Source organism: Triturus cristatus, chromosome 4_1, assembly GCF_964204655.1.
Source record: "Triturus cristatus chromosome 4_1, aTriCri1.1, whole genome shotgun sequence".
In the NCBI taxonomy this organism is placed as follows: domain Eukaryota; kingdom Metazoa; phylum Chordata; class Amphibia; order Caudata; family Salamandridae; genus Triturus; species Triturus cristatus.
This window is the reverse complement of record NC_140585.1, coordinates 416,837,179-416,853,121: the sequence shown is the minus strand read 5'-3', so window position 1 is coordinate 416,853,121 and position 15,943 is coordinate 416,837,179. Positions and strand designations below refer to the sequence as shown.

The 15,943-nt window shown below is 47.2% G+C and overlaps 1 protein-coding gene across 2 annotated transcripts in view; it reads right to left on the bottom strand.

The window, feature by feature from the left end:
* Nucleotides 1-370: 370 nt before the first annotated feature.
* Nucleotides 371-15,943, bottom strand: part of POLR3B (RNA polymerase III subunit B) — a 1,087,861-nt gene continuing 1,072,288 nt past the window's right edge. For both annotated transcript variants that reach the window (XM_085652533.1, XM_085652534.1), the window contains one exon: nucleotides 371-1,073. In XM_085652533.1, the coding sequence (XP_085508659.1) occupies nucleotides 944-1,073 (130 nt within the window). In that variant the 3' untranslated portion in view covers nucleotides 371-943. The remainder of the gene's footprint in view (nucleotides 1,074-15,943) is intronic.

Here is a 15,943-nt window from a genome sequence, read left to right as displayed (position 1 = left end):
TCTTGGCAGGCGCGAAAATTCACTTCAATATAAAGATCAAAGAATCCTATGTTCCTAGACCTCGTCTTGGACCTTGCACCAAAAATAATTTTAAAAAGACGGAGCACCTGACTGTGGTGAAGAAACAAATCCTGGAGCAAAGTGTAAATGCAGAGCAGCTGCGAGTGGAAAAACCTAGACTGGCCCATAGCAAGAAAGATTACATCTTCTGGGATCCAGAAAAGGCCTTCCTAAAGAAGACTAAGATGACAAAGTGGGGTATTAGGAAGAAGACTTTAAGACCACGAAGTAAGGATCATATGTCTGAAATTCGACAAAGCGGTGAAAGACATTGTATTCAGCACTATAATTTGAGCCACACTCCAACATATAAGTTATTTCACAAGATTTACTCCACAACAAAAGTTATATACAGGTATAAGCACCAAACGTGTCTCTTTCAAAAGAAAAGCAGGTACTTTCCTTAAGTTCACAAAATGTCAAAAGTTACAAACGTGTTTTTGTGAAATTTGAAAGTTGCTGCACCCATGATACTTACGTAGGACTACGAACAAGGGAACCAGCACATTTTTTTTTTTAGATTCCAGGCTCTCGTTCTGTGCACATATAATATGCGTATATTTTCTACAATATACATTTAATAAACAAATGTTCGAAAGGGGAAAGGATCACGTATTTTAAATCCTTTAAGAGTTGTTTTTTTTATGTGGCTTCGAAACTCAAAATATGCCCTTTAAAAGTCTGGATGTGTGGCACTGTTGCCACAATTGCTGGAGGTCGTCACAACTCGGACGCATTTGCACGAATTGCTCCCATGAGGAGAAATGCTGTCAAGTATAAACCAAATACGAATTCAGTCAGGTCTCCCATTCTTCACTCCACAATGCTGGCGCGTTTCATGACTGCACGTGCAGCAGTGCGCGCGCCACCGGAGGGTTTGTGATCATTCGTTGTACCTAGACAGCTTCAGTCGAGGTATGATGTTCATGGACTGAAGCTCTTGGAACAGAAGTTTACAAGCATAGGGTATGCGCAGGGAAGAGACGTGGCAGGAAGACTTGCAGTAATGACACCTGAAACGAAAACAAAAATAACACCCACCTCATTAGTTAGCCTAATCGTGGCGAACATCACGCGCCAGCAGACTGCAGTTCTACACCACTGCCATGGTTTTTGGAAAATTCTTAACCATAACTTTATTTCTGCTTTAAATTAATTTCACGTTTAACTTCACAGAACAGAGTAAGTAACACGTTACGGTTTATACAGTTACTAATGTGATGCATCTACTCCATGTACTGAGCTACACATTGGTGTTGCCGAATAGTCAATCCGGAAGAATGAAATCACCACGTCCATTACAGTCACTAGATCAGGTCACTCGAGTGGCTCACTTTGTTTCCAGTTCAGCACGGCAGTGAGTTTATTTTAAACTGTAGGCTAGAAGGAAGCCTGCACAGGCACTTGAATATCTGACTATAATAAGCAGTTGCACTATGTATAGAGGGGATCTCAACTCCCTGTGCAGGACTAAGATACCGCCAAGTGTCCGAGGAGGGGCACTAGGCATGCTGCTCCCCGCAGGGGATAGTACACGCCTAGAACACCTCACAAGAAACCCTACAGCTTCCCCACAAGCTGGGTACAAGCTTATCAGTTTGTAGCAACCTGTCCATTTTACTTGACTTGACAGAACAAGGTATTGGGCAAATAGGACCTGCACAGAGACCCTCTCTACGGGAATCTGGATACAAGGCTTGCAAATGCATTTTTCCCTGCACGATTCACCAGGAAATAAACCCTGGGGCAAAGGAAACATACTTGAGGAAAACCATGCAGGAACTCCGATTCCTGCGATTATTCAACGATGTAATGGTGCACTAATTCTCTACCTGGAAATTGCCACATCCCAATGTATTGGGATCTCCAATGCAATAGATCTCCACGAGGAATCCAGGGACTACTGTAAAGAGGGCCATAGTGTTCTCAGTGCTTGTAAATAGGCACGGTCAAACTAGTCTTCAACGTGCCCTCCATACAGTTTATCACCCCAGTGTATTTGCTTACTTTCTCAATACAATATTATTTATTATACAGGCTTTTATTATTATGACGCTCTAGAAGCAGCTTCCACGGACTCCTGGCACTGTTTAGTGTCTCTTTGCGTCTACTGGTAGACTGTTCTGCTGTAGGAGCCTGGTCTCATGCCTACTCCACCACATTCAGCGCCTGCGTGTTCATACCCTCTTAGTGTAAACATACTGCATGGGCATCTTCTCTATATTACCAGTAATTAATTTGTAAACAAAATGAAATGCCAAGGCACTCGTCAGGAGGCCACTGCAAGTAGCACCACACATTGCCCCTGCCATGCGGCCAATGATAGTAAATGCAAAAATAGCAATAGACAGAATGCAGAACAATGTCATACATTCACCCCAGTACAGAGATCTGGGTCTAAATCAATCGTTTTTCCTCCCCATGCCATTCCAGTTTGAACCCAGCCATAAGCAAATCAGTCTTGACCCTGCTCCATATGGGCACAGTCTAGCCCGAATTGCATTGTTCAGCATTCTGTCCATCATTTGTCCCTTTTGCTTTTGTCGCCCTAAGTGGGAAGGGTATGCCCAGACGTGGGTCCCGTGCTCACTGCGTCACTGGAATCAAGCTAGCCTGGCTGCTGAGGGGTGATGCCCCGAAACCGGTCCCAGGATGCTGGTTTCCGGTCCAGGGAGGACCTGGCTTGGCAGTTTGGGCTGGACTGTTCCCATTTCGTACAGGGTAAAGACTGATATGCATATGGCTGGGTCCAAACTGGGGTGTCGTGGTGAGCAAAAGAACGATGGATTAAACCCAGATCTTTGTGACTGGGGGTGAATGTTTGCATTGTTCAGCATTTTGTACATAATTCGTTCCCTTTGCTTTTATCGCCAATGATAATTGTGGTCATATCTAAATTAGCCATAAGCTGTCATAAGCGCTGGTGTTAACGATTAAGTGCCACTGAAAAGCACCGGAAACCTCGGCTCAAATTAAGCACTGGTATTAACTCTGGTTTCTCATTCCTTCTGCAAAAACAACAGTTGATGGACAGAATGCAGAACAATGTCATACATTCACCCCAGTACAGAGATCTGGGCCTAAATCCATCGTTTTCTTGCTCACCATGCTATTCCAGTTTGGACCCAGCCATATGCAAATCAGTCTTGACCCTGTGCCCCATGGGAACAGTCCAGCCCGAACTGCCAGGCCAGGTCCTCCCTGGACTGGAACCAAGCATCCTAGAACCGGTTTCGGGGTTTCACCCCTCTTCAGCCAGGATAGCTTGATTGCAGTGGCATGGAGAGCACGGGGCTCACTTCTGAGCATACCCGTCCCACTTGGGGTGACAAATGCAAAAACAACAGTTGATGGACAGAACGCAGAACAATATAATACATTCACCCCAGTACAGAGATCTGGGCCTAAATCCATCTTTTTTTTGCTCACCATGCCATTCCAGTTTGAACCCAGCCATATGCAAATCAGTCTTGACCCTGTGCCTCATTGGAACAGTCCAGCCCATACTGCCAAGCCAGGTACTCCCTGGACTGGAACCAAGCCTCCTAGGACCGGTTTCGGGGTTTCGCATCCCTTCTGCCCACGTCTCCCAAGTTAGATCAGATGTTCTCTTTCCCACTGTGCTGTCTGTGCCCATAATTCTATCTACAAGTTATACATTATTTCCATTGAGCCCCTTAAAGCCTTGTAGGAGCGTAACAACCTGAGTATAATAAATGTCTCATGCAAAGAAATAAAAAGTATAACGTTACAGTCGGAGTATGTCTGTAGAGGACGATAGGACATATTAAATAGATGGTATATTTTAACCCCTTCGCTTTTTTTGCGATGTGCCTGTAGGAAGGTGGATATCCGACTATGGTTACCCCCAACTTTTTGCCTAGTGTCTAGCTGGTTTGTCGACTTAGTTGGCCTGAGATCCTGCCATTCAGGGTCTCAGACCCTGAATGCTCTTGTCCATGCTACCACTAGGATAGCTGGTCTATAAGGTTGACTTTACAACCAATCACCATAAGGGTTGTTTGGACTGATATAAGGTGTACACTAGAACTAGTGACATCATACATCAGGCCAACTTCTCACATTGGTGAGCAGCGGTTGGGATCTGAGCTTGCTGTTGTAATACCATTGTAATCTTGAGATACTAAATTGAAAGATCACATAAGATATTGTTTAGGTACATATAACATAGATTATAAATACTTAAGTCCTACTGGACTTACTTGTTGTAGGTTGAAGGGCCTAGCACACCCTGACTACAACTACTAGAGAGGTTTAGTAGATACAACTAGTGTAGGTAGGTGCACACACCACACCCTCACTAGAATCATGTCCCTGAATGGAGATCACACTGATACTCCCTCAGGAGAGGAGAATCCTGGACAGATTCCCTCTAGATATGATGCATTCACTTTCCAGGAGATGAGACAACTGTGTACATCCAGGAGATTAAAACAGGGTTCCAACCCTACCCTTAGACAGCTAGTGGAGCTTCTGGTGGCCTATGATGCTGAAAGAGCTGCCAAGTATGGTGCCATAGCTGTAGATAAGGGCCTCCCCTCCACAGAAGAGACCCCTGACTTAACTGATACAGATGAGTTAGAAGAGACCTCAGAGGAAGAGGGAGGTAGCAAGACCCCAGTCAGAAGACTTAGTCAGGCTAACTTAAGCTTGCATGGGAGCTTGCATGGGAGCTTCCCTTACAGGCCCCCAAGTATTCTTAAAAAGAGAGATAGGAGGGGTAGATCTCCCTCAGGGGACTCTCTCCACTCCTATCACTCAAGAAGCTCCAATGTTTCATCCCCCCACAGGGGGATGACTTCCCCCCCAGAGGAGAGAGCATGAGGCCAGAATGAAGGAAGCTAAACTGAGGATTGAAAGGGAAGAACTTGCCCTTGCCAAAGAGAAGCTTGCTCTGGCCAGAGAACAAAAATTGTGTGGGTCAGAACCCACTGGTGGCAGCAACATTCCTAGAGATAGGGATAGGTCTTATGACCATAGAAACCTAAGCAAGATAGTCCCCCCATATCAGAATGGGGATGACATTCACAAGTGGATGACTGCTTTGGAGAGGGCCTGCAAAGTACAGCAGGTACCCCAGAGTCAGTGGGCAGCTATCTTGTGGCTCTCCTTTTCTGACAAAGGTAGAGACAAGCTCCTCACAGTTAGTGAGGAGGATGCTGACAATTACAAAGTCCTGAAGAGTGCTCTGATAGATGGGTTTGGCTTAACCACTGAGCAATATAGGTTGTTGTTCAGAGACGCCCAGAAGACACAGACACAGGACTGGTCTGATTTTGTGGATTGTGCCACTAAGGCTTTGGAAGGTTGGTTAACTGGTAGCAAGGTGCAGGACTATACAGGATTGTACAACTTGATTATGAGGGAGCAGATCCTTAATAATTGTCAAAACCAGCTTCTCCATCAACACCTGGTAGACTCAGATTTGACCTCTCCCCAAGAATTGGGAAAGAGGGCAGATAAATGGGACCCTGTACAGTGTACCCTAGGTACCTAGGGCATAGGTGTACCCTAGGCCTCCCAGGGGCTGCAGCATGTATTATGCCACCCCTGGTCTGGCCTTCTAATCAGACACAACTGGCTGATCACTCAGCTGGGGCAAGGTCGTGTAATCACCCCTTGCTTAGATATAGTATACCTATATCTACCCTTAAAATGGACATGTGTACCTATCAGCCACTCCTATGGCAGGCCTTAGCAATCCTGGAGGCAGAGTGCTTGGTAATATGTGAGATGGTGCTCTAGCATGAGCTGAGCCTGTCTGCAGCTTTCGGAACCATGTCCTTATAGCTGTTCTATGATATAGCCTACCATATACTCTTAAAGTGCCTTATAATCTTAAACGGTTATGGTAACTATGGTTTGGCTGTATCAAAACATGTCGTGTAAGGTGTCTAACACTTGGAATAATACCCCCATACCATTTCTGGTGATGAGGATATTATTCCTCCCTTCTAGAGGGAGAGACATGTTAAAATCCTACTTTGCTGTTTAACTTTCACCAAAGCCTCAGCATCACAAAATGGATGCTGCTGCCACAGACACGAGTCTGACCTCCTGCTGCTGGGAGCACTCCCAGCCTGGGAGGCCTGGACAATAGGTTTCCTGCTTGGGGAGGTGCTAGCACCTCCCCAGACAGACTTTAGTGTATTGGGGCAGGGAGGGCTGAAAGGAATGAGACATGCCTGGGGCACACAAGGTGTCCCATGCATAGTCCAGTTCAAACCGGTGCTGGGGCACTCCAGCCCCAGCTCTGGCACGAAACTGGACAAAGGAAAGGGGGTGTAGCCACTCCCCTTCCTGGTCCCACCCATAGGAGGGACCTTGCAGGTAGCCCAGCCCACTAGCCCAGTATATTAGTAGCTAGTTGGGCCCTGCCAAATTAGATTATCCTGAACCTGCAACTTGAACAGAAACTCTGGACCTTCGACATTCGACGAAAGAAGAAGACTGAAGAATCTCCCTTGTGGCCAAGGAGTGGCTACCCTGTGCAAACAGGCACCATCAAGAGACTTACCCTTTGCTGAAGTTCTACGAGGGACCGACTGCAGAGCCCGACCAGAGCCTTGACTTCCAGACTTCTCCGACCCTGATCCACATCCACAGCCGAGCTGAGATCCGTGGAGGCGACGAGAGACGTGGGACCGGCTACCTGGGAAAAGTGGCGAGTATCTTCCAGCGCAGCTTCTGAGGTACCCTCGAAGTTGTGCACCGGGGATTGAGAAGCCCCAACCCCAAGCACCATCTGCACCGAAGATCAGCCCCCCACACTCCGCGAGTCCTGCGTGGGGCCCTTCTGCATTTTCCTGCTTGCCGCGTCTGTCCGGTTGCTTGCCCGTTGGCTAGCGGCCTTTGCGATGACACACCTTTTAATCTTCACTGCTGGTTTGGCTCCTCCAGACTGGCTCCCGCTTCTCTGCAAAAGAGAAGCACCCCAGACCTTCCTGGTCTGCACCAGAAGCAAGTCCTCCATTCTTCGTGGGTTCCGCTTGCCAAGGCTTGGTGAGTCCTAGTTCGACTTAGACGCCGCCGACAGCAAGAGCCTTCGTGGGACAGCTCGCCTCCAGGTCCTGGTCGTCCTCGACGTCTCCTGGTACCCGTGGCTGCTGCGACAAGCTTCACCTCTTCGCCTGCAATCTTCACGACATCGCCTGGTTCCTTCCTGGTTCCACGTGGTCACTGGCTAGTGACCCAGACTCTGTCCCTTCTGCTTGCAGGTATCCTCTCTTCTTGATCCCAGCCTTGGGATCCACCGGACACTCTTCACTGACTGCCTGTCAGCAACTTTCCTTCAGGCATCCATAGAAGTCCACGACGAAACCCGACGCAAGTTCACACCTATGCACCCGCAGCCCGTGGGCTAGGTAACTTGGGTACTTAGGTGTTCACAAGGGTATTGACTATCCTAGGGTCTAGTTTCCGAGTCTCGACTTTCTAGCTATACCAGAAGTGTCCTAAAACTGCTTATTTCTAACTGCTAGTGATTCTATTGACTTTTACGCATTACGCGTGAGTGTTTCCACTCTGCACCTGAATCCCGTGGGCCTCCCACTTCCTAACTGTTGGTCGTGTAGTGTAGCCCCAGCGATTCCCTAGGCCTATTCTATTTCCATGACAGTGGTCCTTATACCACTTCTTTAGTATATGGTTTTCGTGGCCCCTAGGGCCTAACTGTATTACTTACCTGTGAGACTTAATGTATGCTTGAATAAGACTGTGTTGTACTTACCTCGAATCTCATAAAGAGTGCTGAGGGTTTGACTAGAATAAATACACTTTATTTTATATATATATCTGTTGTGGTGTCCTTTCATTTGGTATTCAAGGGATTATATATGGTATCACAGCTGGCTTCACATGCCATTCAGAGTTTAGCCTAAGACTGCTCTTGTCCATGCTACCACTAAGATAGCTGGTCTATAAGGTTCACTTTACAACCAATCACCATAAGGGTTGTTTGGACTGATATAAGGTGTACACTAGAACTAGTGACATCATACATCAGGCCAACTTCTCACATTGCCTCGCTGTGGTTTTTGGGCCATAGCTCAGCTGGCACCTAGGGAAACTCAGGGAAACTGTACATTTTTTTAAACTAGTAACCCTGGGGAAGCCAAGATGAGGTGGCTTGTGTGGCTCTCGCCAAGTGCTCTTCCAGAGGATCCTCATCAAAGTCATAAGCACTGAATATTCCCGCCCATTTGCGGGGACCCCGGAAATAATAAAAAAATGTATGTGAAAATCATATATATACAGCTATATATATGAAAAACTGCAGCGCAGTGCTGTGCACTGCTAACGCCAACCTCCGTCCTCTTGTGACAGCGGTCCGTGGAGAGGCGGCGAACCTCTAAACACACCACAACGCCTTCTCCCGTTCCTTTGCAGAGAAAGGAACCACGGACACTTAGTTGCTTTCAAAGCGATGTTTTAATTGATTATAAGCAGACCAACTCTTGGTCTGCTTATTATCAATAAAAAAATCGCTTTGAAAGCAACAAAGTGTCCGTGGTTGCTTTCTCTGCAAAGGTGGGGAGAAGGCGTTGTGATATATATATATATATATATATCATTTGTTCCATACCAATGCAGCCCACATATAGTAGGGTAAACAATGTAATAACAAATCACGGTTTTTAAAAACACACGATGAATATATAGACCACAGGAGAGCAAGTGACACTTTAACTCTTTTTGAGTAAGACTCATGAAAAAACTGCAAAACAGCAGACATTGTTAGCCTGCAGGCTGCATTATAAACCAATGACATAGAAAATGAAAGCAATTGTACAAAAAACTGGCACCATGCCTTTAAGTTAGCCATGACCCCTAGCTTCCCATCATGCCTCAGGGGTGATAGTTGGGTCAGTTGTTCTTTCCGGCTCCTTCAGTCAGGACCCTGGAATTCACAGCTCTGACTTTTTGACTTTTTTGTCACAAAGTTGTTTTCAAAATCTACTTTTCTACTCTTCACTCGACGTCTTTTTAGCCTTAGAGTAAAGTACTATCTTTTTTGAGACAGAAAAAGCTTTATTTTCTGTCAGAATGCCTTCTCTTTTCGACCCATGCCCTTCCTGTGGCAAAAAGAAGGCTAGGACTGACACACATTCGGTGTGTATTCTCTGCCTCCCTGACTCTCACTCTCCAGAGACCTGTCAGCATTGTGAAAAGCTGTCCAGGAGAACCATCAAGGACTGGGAGAGGATCAGAGTTTATGGGCTCTCTGAAAGAGGTAGTTCTCCAGTGAGACAGAAGAAAAAGAGAGCTCGATCGACGCCGAGAAGCAAGATTCCACTCTGTTCGCAGTCGGCGTTGAACCTACCAGCGGCGAAGAAGGCAGCATTGTCTAAGCCTTCGACGGTGCATGCGCACCGATCGACTTCAAGCCCAAATACCGTCCCAATGTCGAGTCAAGTATCGGAACCTCCGTTGACGTCAACCGGGTGATGTTCAATGTCAAGGAACAAATCTCGGCTGGCGTTGGAGGAACGTTCGGCGTCGAGACATGATGCTCCGTCGGTGACCTCTCGCAGGCGATCGACGTCAAAGCATAGGTCTTCGTCTGCCCCTCGCGCAGGCGGTCGGCGTCGAGGCAGAAGACTCCGCTGAGATCGACGTCAAAGCAGGGACACTCTTCGACGTCGAAGCAAAAGTCTCAGTCGTCGCATTCCCAGAGGCGATCGACGTTGTGGCAAAAGACCCTTCTGTCGTTACCTAGGAGATTGACGACGAAGCAGAAAACTCCATCTTCCTCTCATAAATTGACGCCGAGACATGGGTCGCAGACGAGGACGTTCTGTTGGCGTCGCCACACAGGCGTTCGACGCCGAAACTATCCTTGCCTCCAGACAAGAGACGATCGACGTCGACTCACAGACCTCGTTCGACGTCGAGGCACAGATCTCCTTCGGTGATCATTTTGTCCTCACCTTCACCCACACGGAGGACAGAATCTCCAGCACTGGGTCATACGGAGTCCCCTCGTTCAACTTCGAGACACTCCACGTCAAGGCACTCACCATTCGGCGTCCACCCACCGTTCTGTCTCAAGACTCATCGGCTTCACCCGCAGGCTCACCGAAGGTGGCTATTTCAACATCGAGCAGTCCAGCTCCTTCTCCAGTGCAGCTGTATCTCCTGCACGGGAGTAAAGGCAAAAGACTACATTGGTTCATCTATCTCCTAGATGGATGCTACCCCTGCATCACGGACAGAAAGGTCAAGCAATGGGAGATCAGGACTATTCTAGCCCTTTGCATAGGTCTCCTCTGGCCCGGCTGGTACAAGCAGCGGATCTCTCCTCTACTGCTTCACCAAGGGGTCGAGAGCGCACTCATACTCCTGCATCCTCCTCCACAAGAAGATTCAGGTCTAGACAACACAGGAGAAGACACAGATCTCCAACAACTTCGCTCTCTTCCACTCGTTCTTCGAAGAGGGATTACTCACCGACTTTGACTGAAGATCTCCCCGGTGGATAACGTCAGTACATTTTAGGACGTTCTGGTCAGAGGGGCAAATAAGTTGAATAGTCTTCCTCCTCTGTGACATTTGAAATGCTGCAGCAGAAAGCAGTTCCAGACCACTGTTGCCCTTGGTACCGGGCCTACTTCAACCAGTAATGGATGTCTTCCTGACGCCTGCAACACTCAAAACGGCGCCAGCGAGGATTTTAAACTAGTATAGACCCCTGCAGGATAATCCTTTGTACCACAGATCTGATCCTCCACCTGACTCCGTGATTATAGCGGATGCAAAAAAGACCCATGCGGTGGCCTTTTCATCATCTATCCCTCCGGATAAGGACAGCAGAGCACAGGATTCATGGAACAGGAATGTCTGTTGCACGTCAGCCTCCATGATGAAAGTCTCCAGTGCCTCAGCTCTCTTAGCGCACTGCGATAGATCCCTGTGGGACTCGCTTCAGAGGTTCACGGAAAACTCCCAAAGGAGAACCGCAAGGACTTTGAAAAGGTGCTACAAGAGGAAAGCCTGGTGGCAAATCAGGTGATCAGCGCCGCAGCTGATGGAGCTACGCTGTCGGCGCATGCCTATGTACATGGGATATGTGCCAGAAGATCTTCACGGCTCAGGCTGACGGCGCTAAAACCAGAAGCGCAATCTCGCATCCTCAATTTGCCGTTCTTAGGAACATCTTAATCCGGTACGCACACCGATGAAGAGATGTCGAGGATGAAGACAGAGCTGGATACTTTGAAGGCGGTCGGCCTTGAGAAAAGAAAATAATTCAAGCGCCGCTACAGGCCGTATGATAAGCGACCCCTCCCCCAGAGGTTTCAAACCTCTCATTGGTAGAGGCAGCAACATCAACAGACCCAGATCAAGTCACACGATCAGTGTCGTCGCACCCACAGAGGGAGAGGAACCCCTCGACAGTCTACTACCTCAGCAAGACCACCTGCCAAACAATGAGTCTCTGCTTCCCCCATCGCCGTCATCCACTCCAGTGGGGGTGGGGGCATGCGATCATACAAGATCAGTGGGTGTTGACCACACTACAGAATGGATACTCGCTTCGTTTCAAGCATCGACTTCCTGCGATCCCTCCAATAAAAACAACGTGTCATCAGATAAAAATACTCCGGCAGGAAGTTGCCACCCTCCTGCGAAAATCAGCCATCGAGAAGGTCCCTATCTCGCAACAAGGTCGAGGAGTATACTCAAGATTCTTCCTGTTAAGGAAAAAAGTCCGGAAGGCAGAATACAGGCCCATTCTCGATCTTCGGGCCCTTAACAAGTCTATCAAAAAGGAAAAGTTTTGCATGCTGGCTCTCCATCAAATATATCCACATCTGTGAAGGGGAGATTGGATGTGTTTGTTGGACCTGCAAGATGCATACTTCCATGTCCAGATCAGTCCAGTGCACAGGACGTTCCTGCGTTTTCTGGCGGGATCGACGTATTACCAATTCAAAGTCCTACCCTTCGGATTAAAGTCAGCTCCTCGGGTCTTCACGAATTGCATGGCAGTAGTGGCAGCCGCTCTACGTCGCAGAGGCATCTTCATGTATTCCTATCTCGATGACTGGCTTCTGAAGGATCCATCACCCCAGCGCGTGGGGAACGATTTCCAACAATGTTTGAAGCCATGCCAGCAGCTAGGTCTCCAAATCAACTTCGAGAAATCGACGCAGCAGCCCACACAAAGAATCCAGTATCTGGGGGCAAAAATAGACTCCGCAATAGGAAAAGTGTTTCCTTCGCAGGAGAGACTGTCATCTATCAGTCTGAAGGGCAAACAGATTTTATACAACGGCTTGCCTTAGGTTTGTCAGGTTGCCTCTCTCCTGGGGTCGATGGCATCCTGTATTTTCTGGTCCCAAATGCCAGGCTCAGAATGCGTCCTCTGCAGCAAGACCTGGAGGACAAGTGGGATCAACGCTCTGCTCGGTGGGACGAAAGAATACAGCTTACAGAGGCAGCCAGGGCATCAATCCATTGGTGGATGCGGAAGGAGAACCTGCTGGTACGTATTCCATTCCATCAAACTCCTCCCTCTCAGTCACTGATCACGGATGACTCCCTCCAACTTTGGGGAGCCAACATGGAGTCTCTTCAGACTCGGGGTCGTTGGTCAGCAAAAGAACTGTTGTACTACATCAACATGTAAGAGCTGAGAGTGGTACATCTTGCTCTCAAGGCCTTCCTGCCTTCGATCCAGACCAACTCCATCCTGGTTCAGACGGACAACACGACTTCCATGTACCTTCTGAACAAGCAGGGAGGAACTCGATCGAGGTCCCTGTCTCTGGAAGCGCAAGCTATCTAGCACTGGCTCCTGGCAAGGAATCTACAGCAATCCATCTGCCAGGAGAGAAGAATTCACAAGCAGATGCTTTCAGACGGCACTTCGAAGACCAGCAGTGCCGGGTTCTAAACGACAAGGTCGTCAAAAGCATCTTCCAAGAATGGGGTCGTCCAACCATCAACCATTTCGCAGACGACACACACAAGAAATGCCGAGACTTCGCCTCAAGGTACTACCGACCAGGGTCGAAAGGCAATGCCCTTTTGATCAGTTGGTCTGGGGCATTTGTGTACACCTATCCTCATCAAAGTCATAAGCATTGAATATTCCCGCCCAAGTGCGGGGACCCCGGAAATAATAATAAATCTGAAAAAAAAATATATATATATATATATATATATTACCTACTGGCGGTCGCCAGTAGGTAGTTATAGTTAGGACCACGTTTCCATAGGAAAACCTCAACATTCTATTTTGAATAACTTTGGTGCCGGTCGACGAATCCTCGCGAATTTCTCAAAATAGGTGGGGCGCTACGCTCCGCTCCTACCCTGAAAGTCTCGGGGGGATCCGTCAAGCGGGGGCTGAGATAAAAGGGGGGTCCCAAAACGCGTTTTTCCCATGCATTTTTCCATAGGACCTTTAGAACGAGCTACAGCCCGAACGGCTGAACAGAATTACTCAAAATTTGGCAGAGAGGTAGTCCCTAGGTCAAGGAAGTGCCTTTTGTAGGTTTGGTGTAAATCTGTTCAGTAGATTCTGAGAAAATAGCCTTTAAATCAATATATATATCTGAGCCCGCTTACGGTACGCTTACCGTACGCTTACGGTAAGCGTACGGTGGCGTGCGCGAGCGCGATTCTGATTGGCTCTTAGATCTTAGTAAACATTCGAATCGGCCGAAACCAGGAAGCGGCGGCCGCCATTTTCTGTGTTTCACTCTGAAAAAAAAAGAGTGAAAACAAGAAAAGGGGGCAATGAGGAGAGTTACAGACCCCCTTACATTTGTGAGGGGGTCAAAGAAGGACTGTAAAGTACAAAACAAACATTTATTGATTTTTAAAAAAAATCACGGGGTACGCGTACGGTAAGCTTACGGTAAGCGTACGGAAGAAACATGGCGTGCGCGAAGGAGATTCTGATTGGCCCATAGATCTTAGTAAACATTCGAATCGGCCGAAACCAGGAAGCGGCGGCCGCCATTTTGTGTGTTTCACTCAGAAAAAAAACAGAGAAAACAAGGAAAGGGGGCAATGAGGAGAGTTACAGACCCCCTAACATGTGTAAGGGGGTCAAAGAAGGACAGAAAAGTACAAAAAAAACATTTATTGATTTAAAAAAAAATCACGGGGTACGCGTACCGTAAGCTTACGGTAAGCGTACGGTAAAAAAAAAAAAAAAAAAAAAATGAAAAGCAGATTTAAGAGTTTGCTCATCATATGTCCTCCATGTGCGCACGGTGCGCGAAGCGCATCGTGCGTTCATGGCCCATCTAGCGTAATGTGGGCACGCGGTGCGCTCACTGTGCGCGCACGGTGCGCGAAGCGCACCGTGCGCGCATGGAACGAACTGCGTTAAGTGGGCGCGCACGCCACAAATGGCGTAAAGTAACTTAGCATTTGAAAAAACGTACAAATTCACTGAAAAAACCATAGGTTTCACACATGTTATAGTTAGCTGGACATTTTACTGATAAAAAACCAATGAAATTCCCCCGTTATAGTTACTGTAGGCAACTATAACTCACGCGACCGTAATCCTCTGCTGATGACATATGTGTCTTTATGAAAAAAAAATATTTGTAATATATGTATAGCTAAAATTTAATGGAAGAAGACATGGGCAAATAAGTGTCTAAATACAGTATTAGCATCAGCAGAGGATTGCGGTCGCGTGAGTTATAGTTGCCTACAGTAACTATAACGGGGGAATTTCATTGGTTTTTTATCAGTAAAATGTCCAGCTAACTATAACATGTGTGAAACCTATGGTTTTTTCAGTGAATATATATATATATATATATATATATATATATATATATATATCTATCTCTCTCCTACTGGCGGTCGCCAGTAGGTAGTTATAGTTAGGACCACGTTTCCATAGGAAATCCGCAACATTCTATTTTGAATAACTGTGGCGCCGGTCGACGAATCCTCGCAAATTTTTCAAAATAGGTGGGGCGCTACGCTACGCTCCTACCCTGAAAGTCTCGGGGGGATTCGTCAAGCGGGGGCTGAGATAAAAGGGGGGTCCCAAAACGCGTTTTTCCCATGCATTTTTCCATAGGACCTTTAGACACAGCTACAGCCCGAACGGCTGAACAGAATTACTAGAAATTTGGCAGAGAGGTAGTCCTCAGGTCAAGGAAGTGCCTTTTGTAGGTTTGGTGTAAATCTGTTCAGTAGATTCTGAGAAAATAGCCTTTAAATCAATATATATATCTGAGCCAGCTTACGGTGCGCTTACGGTACGCTTACCGTACGCGTACGGTGGCGTGCGCGAGCCCGATTCTGATTGGCTCTTAGATCTTAGTAAACATTCGAATCGGCCGAAACCAGGAAGCGGCGGCCGCCATTTTCTCTCTCGCACTGAGAGTGTGGATTAAAATACAAAGCACAAAAACATGTAAAGGGGCTGTTTGGACAGCTCCAAAACACCTAGCCATGTTGACGGAGTCCCCAAAGATCCCCCAAGGCCAAAAACGGAATTTTTATTTTTTCGCTAATTTCGCCGATTACGCTTACCGTACGCGTACGGTAAAAAAATATTTTTAAAAAAAAATTATCCACACTCTCCCCACCCCATTTGTGCATGGCTTATAACAGGTGTGAAAAATTAAAATATTACATTTCAAAACGAAGTGCATCATATGTCCTCCATGTGCTCACTGTGCGCGCACGGTGCGCGAAGCGCACCGTGCGCGCACGGAACGAACTGCGTTAAGTGGGCGCGCACGCCACGAATAGCGTAAAGTAACTTAGCATTTTAAAAAACGTACAAATTCACTGAAAAAACCATAGGTTTCACACACGTTATAGTTAGGAATTAGCATTTAAAAAACCTTGCAAATTCACTGAAAAAACCATAGGT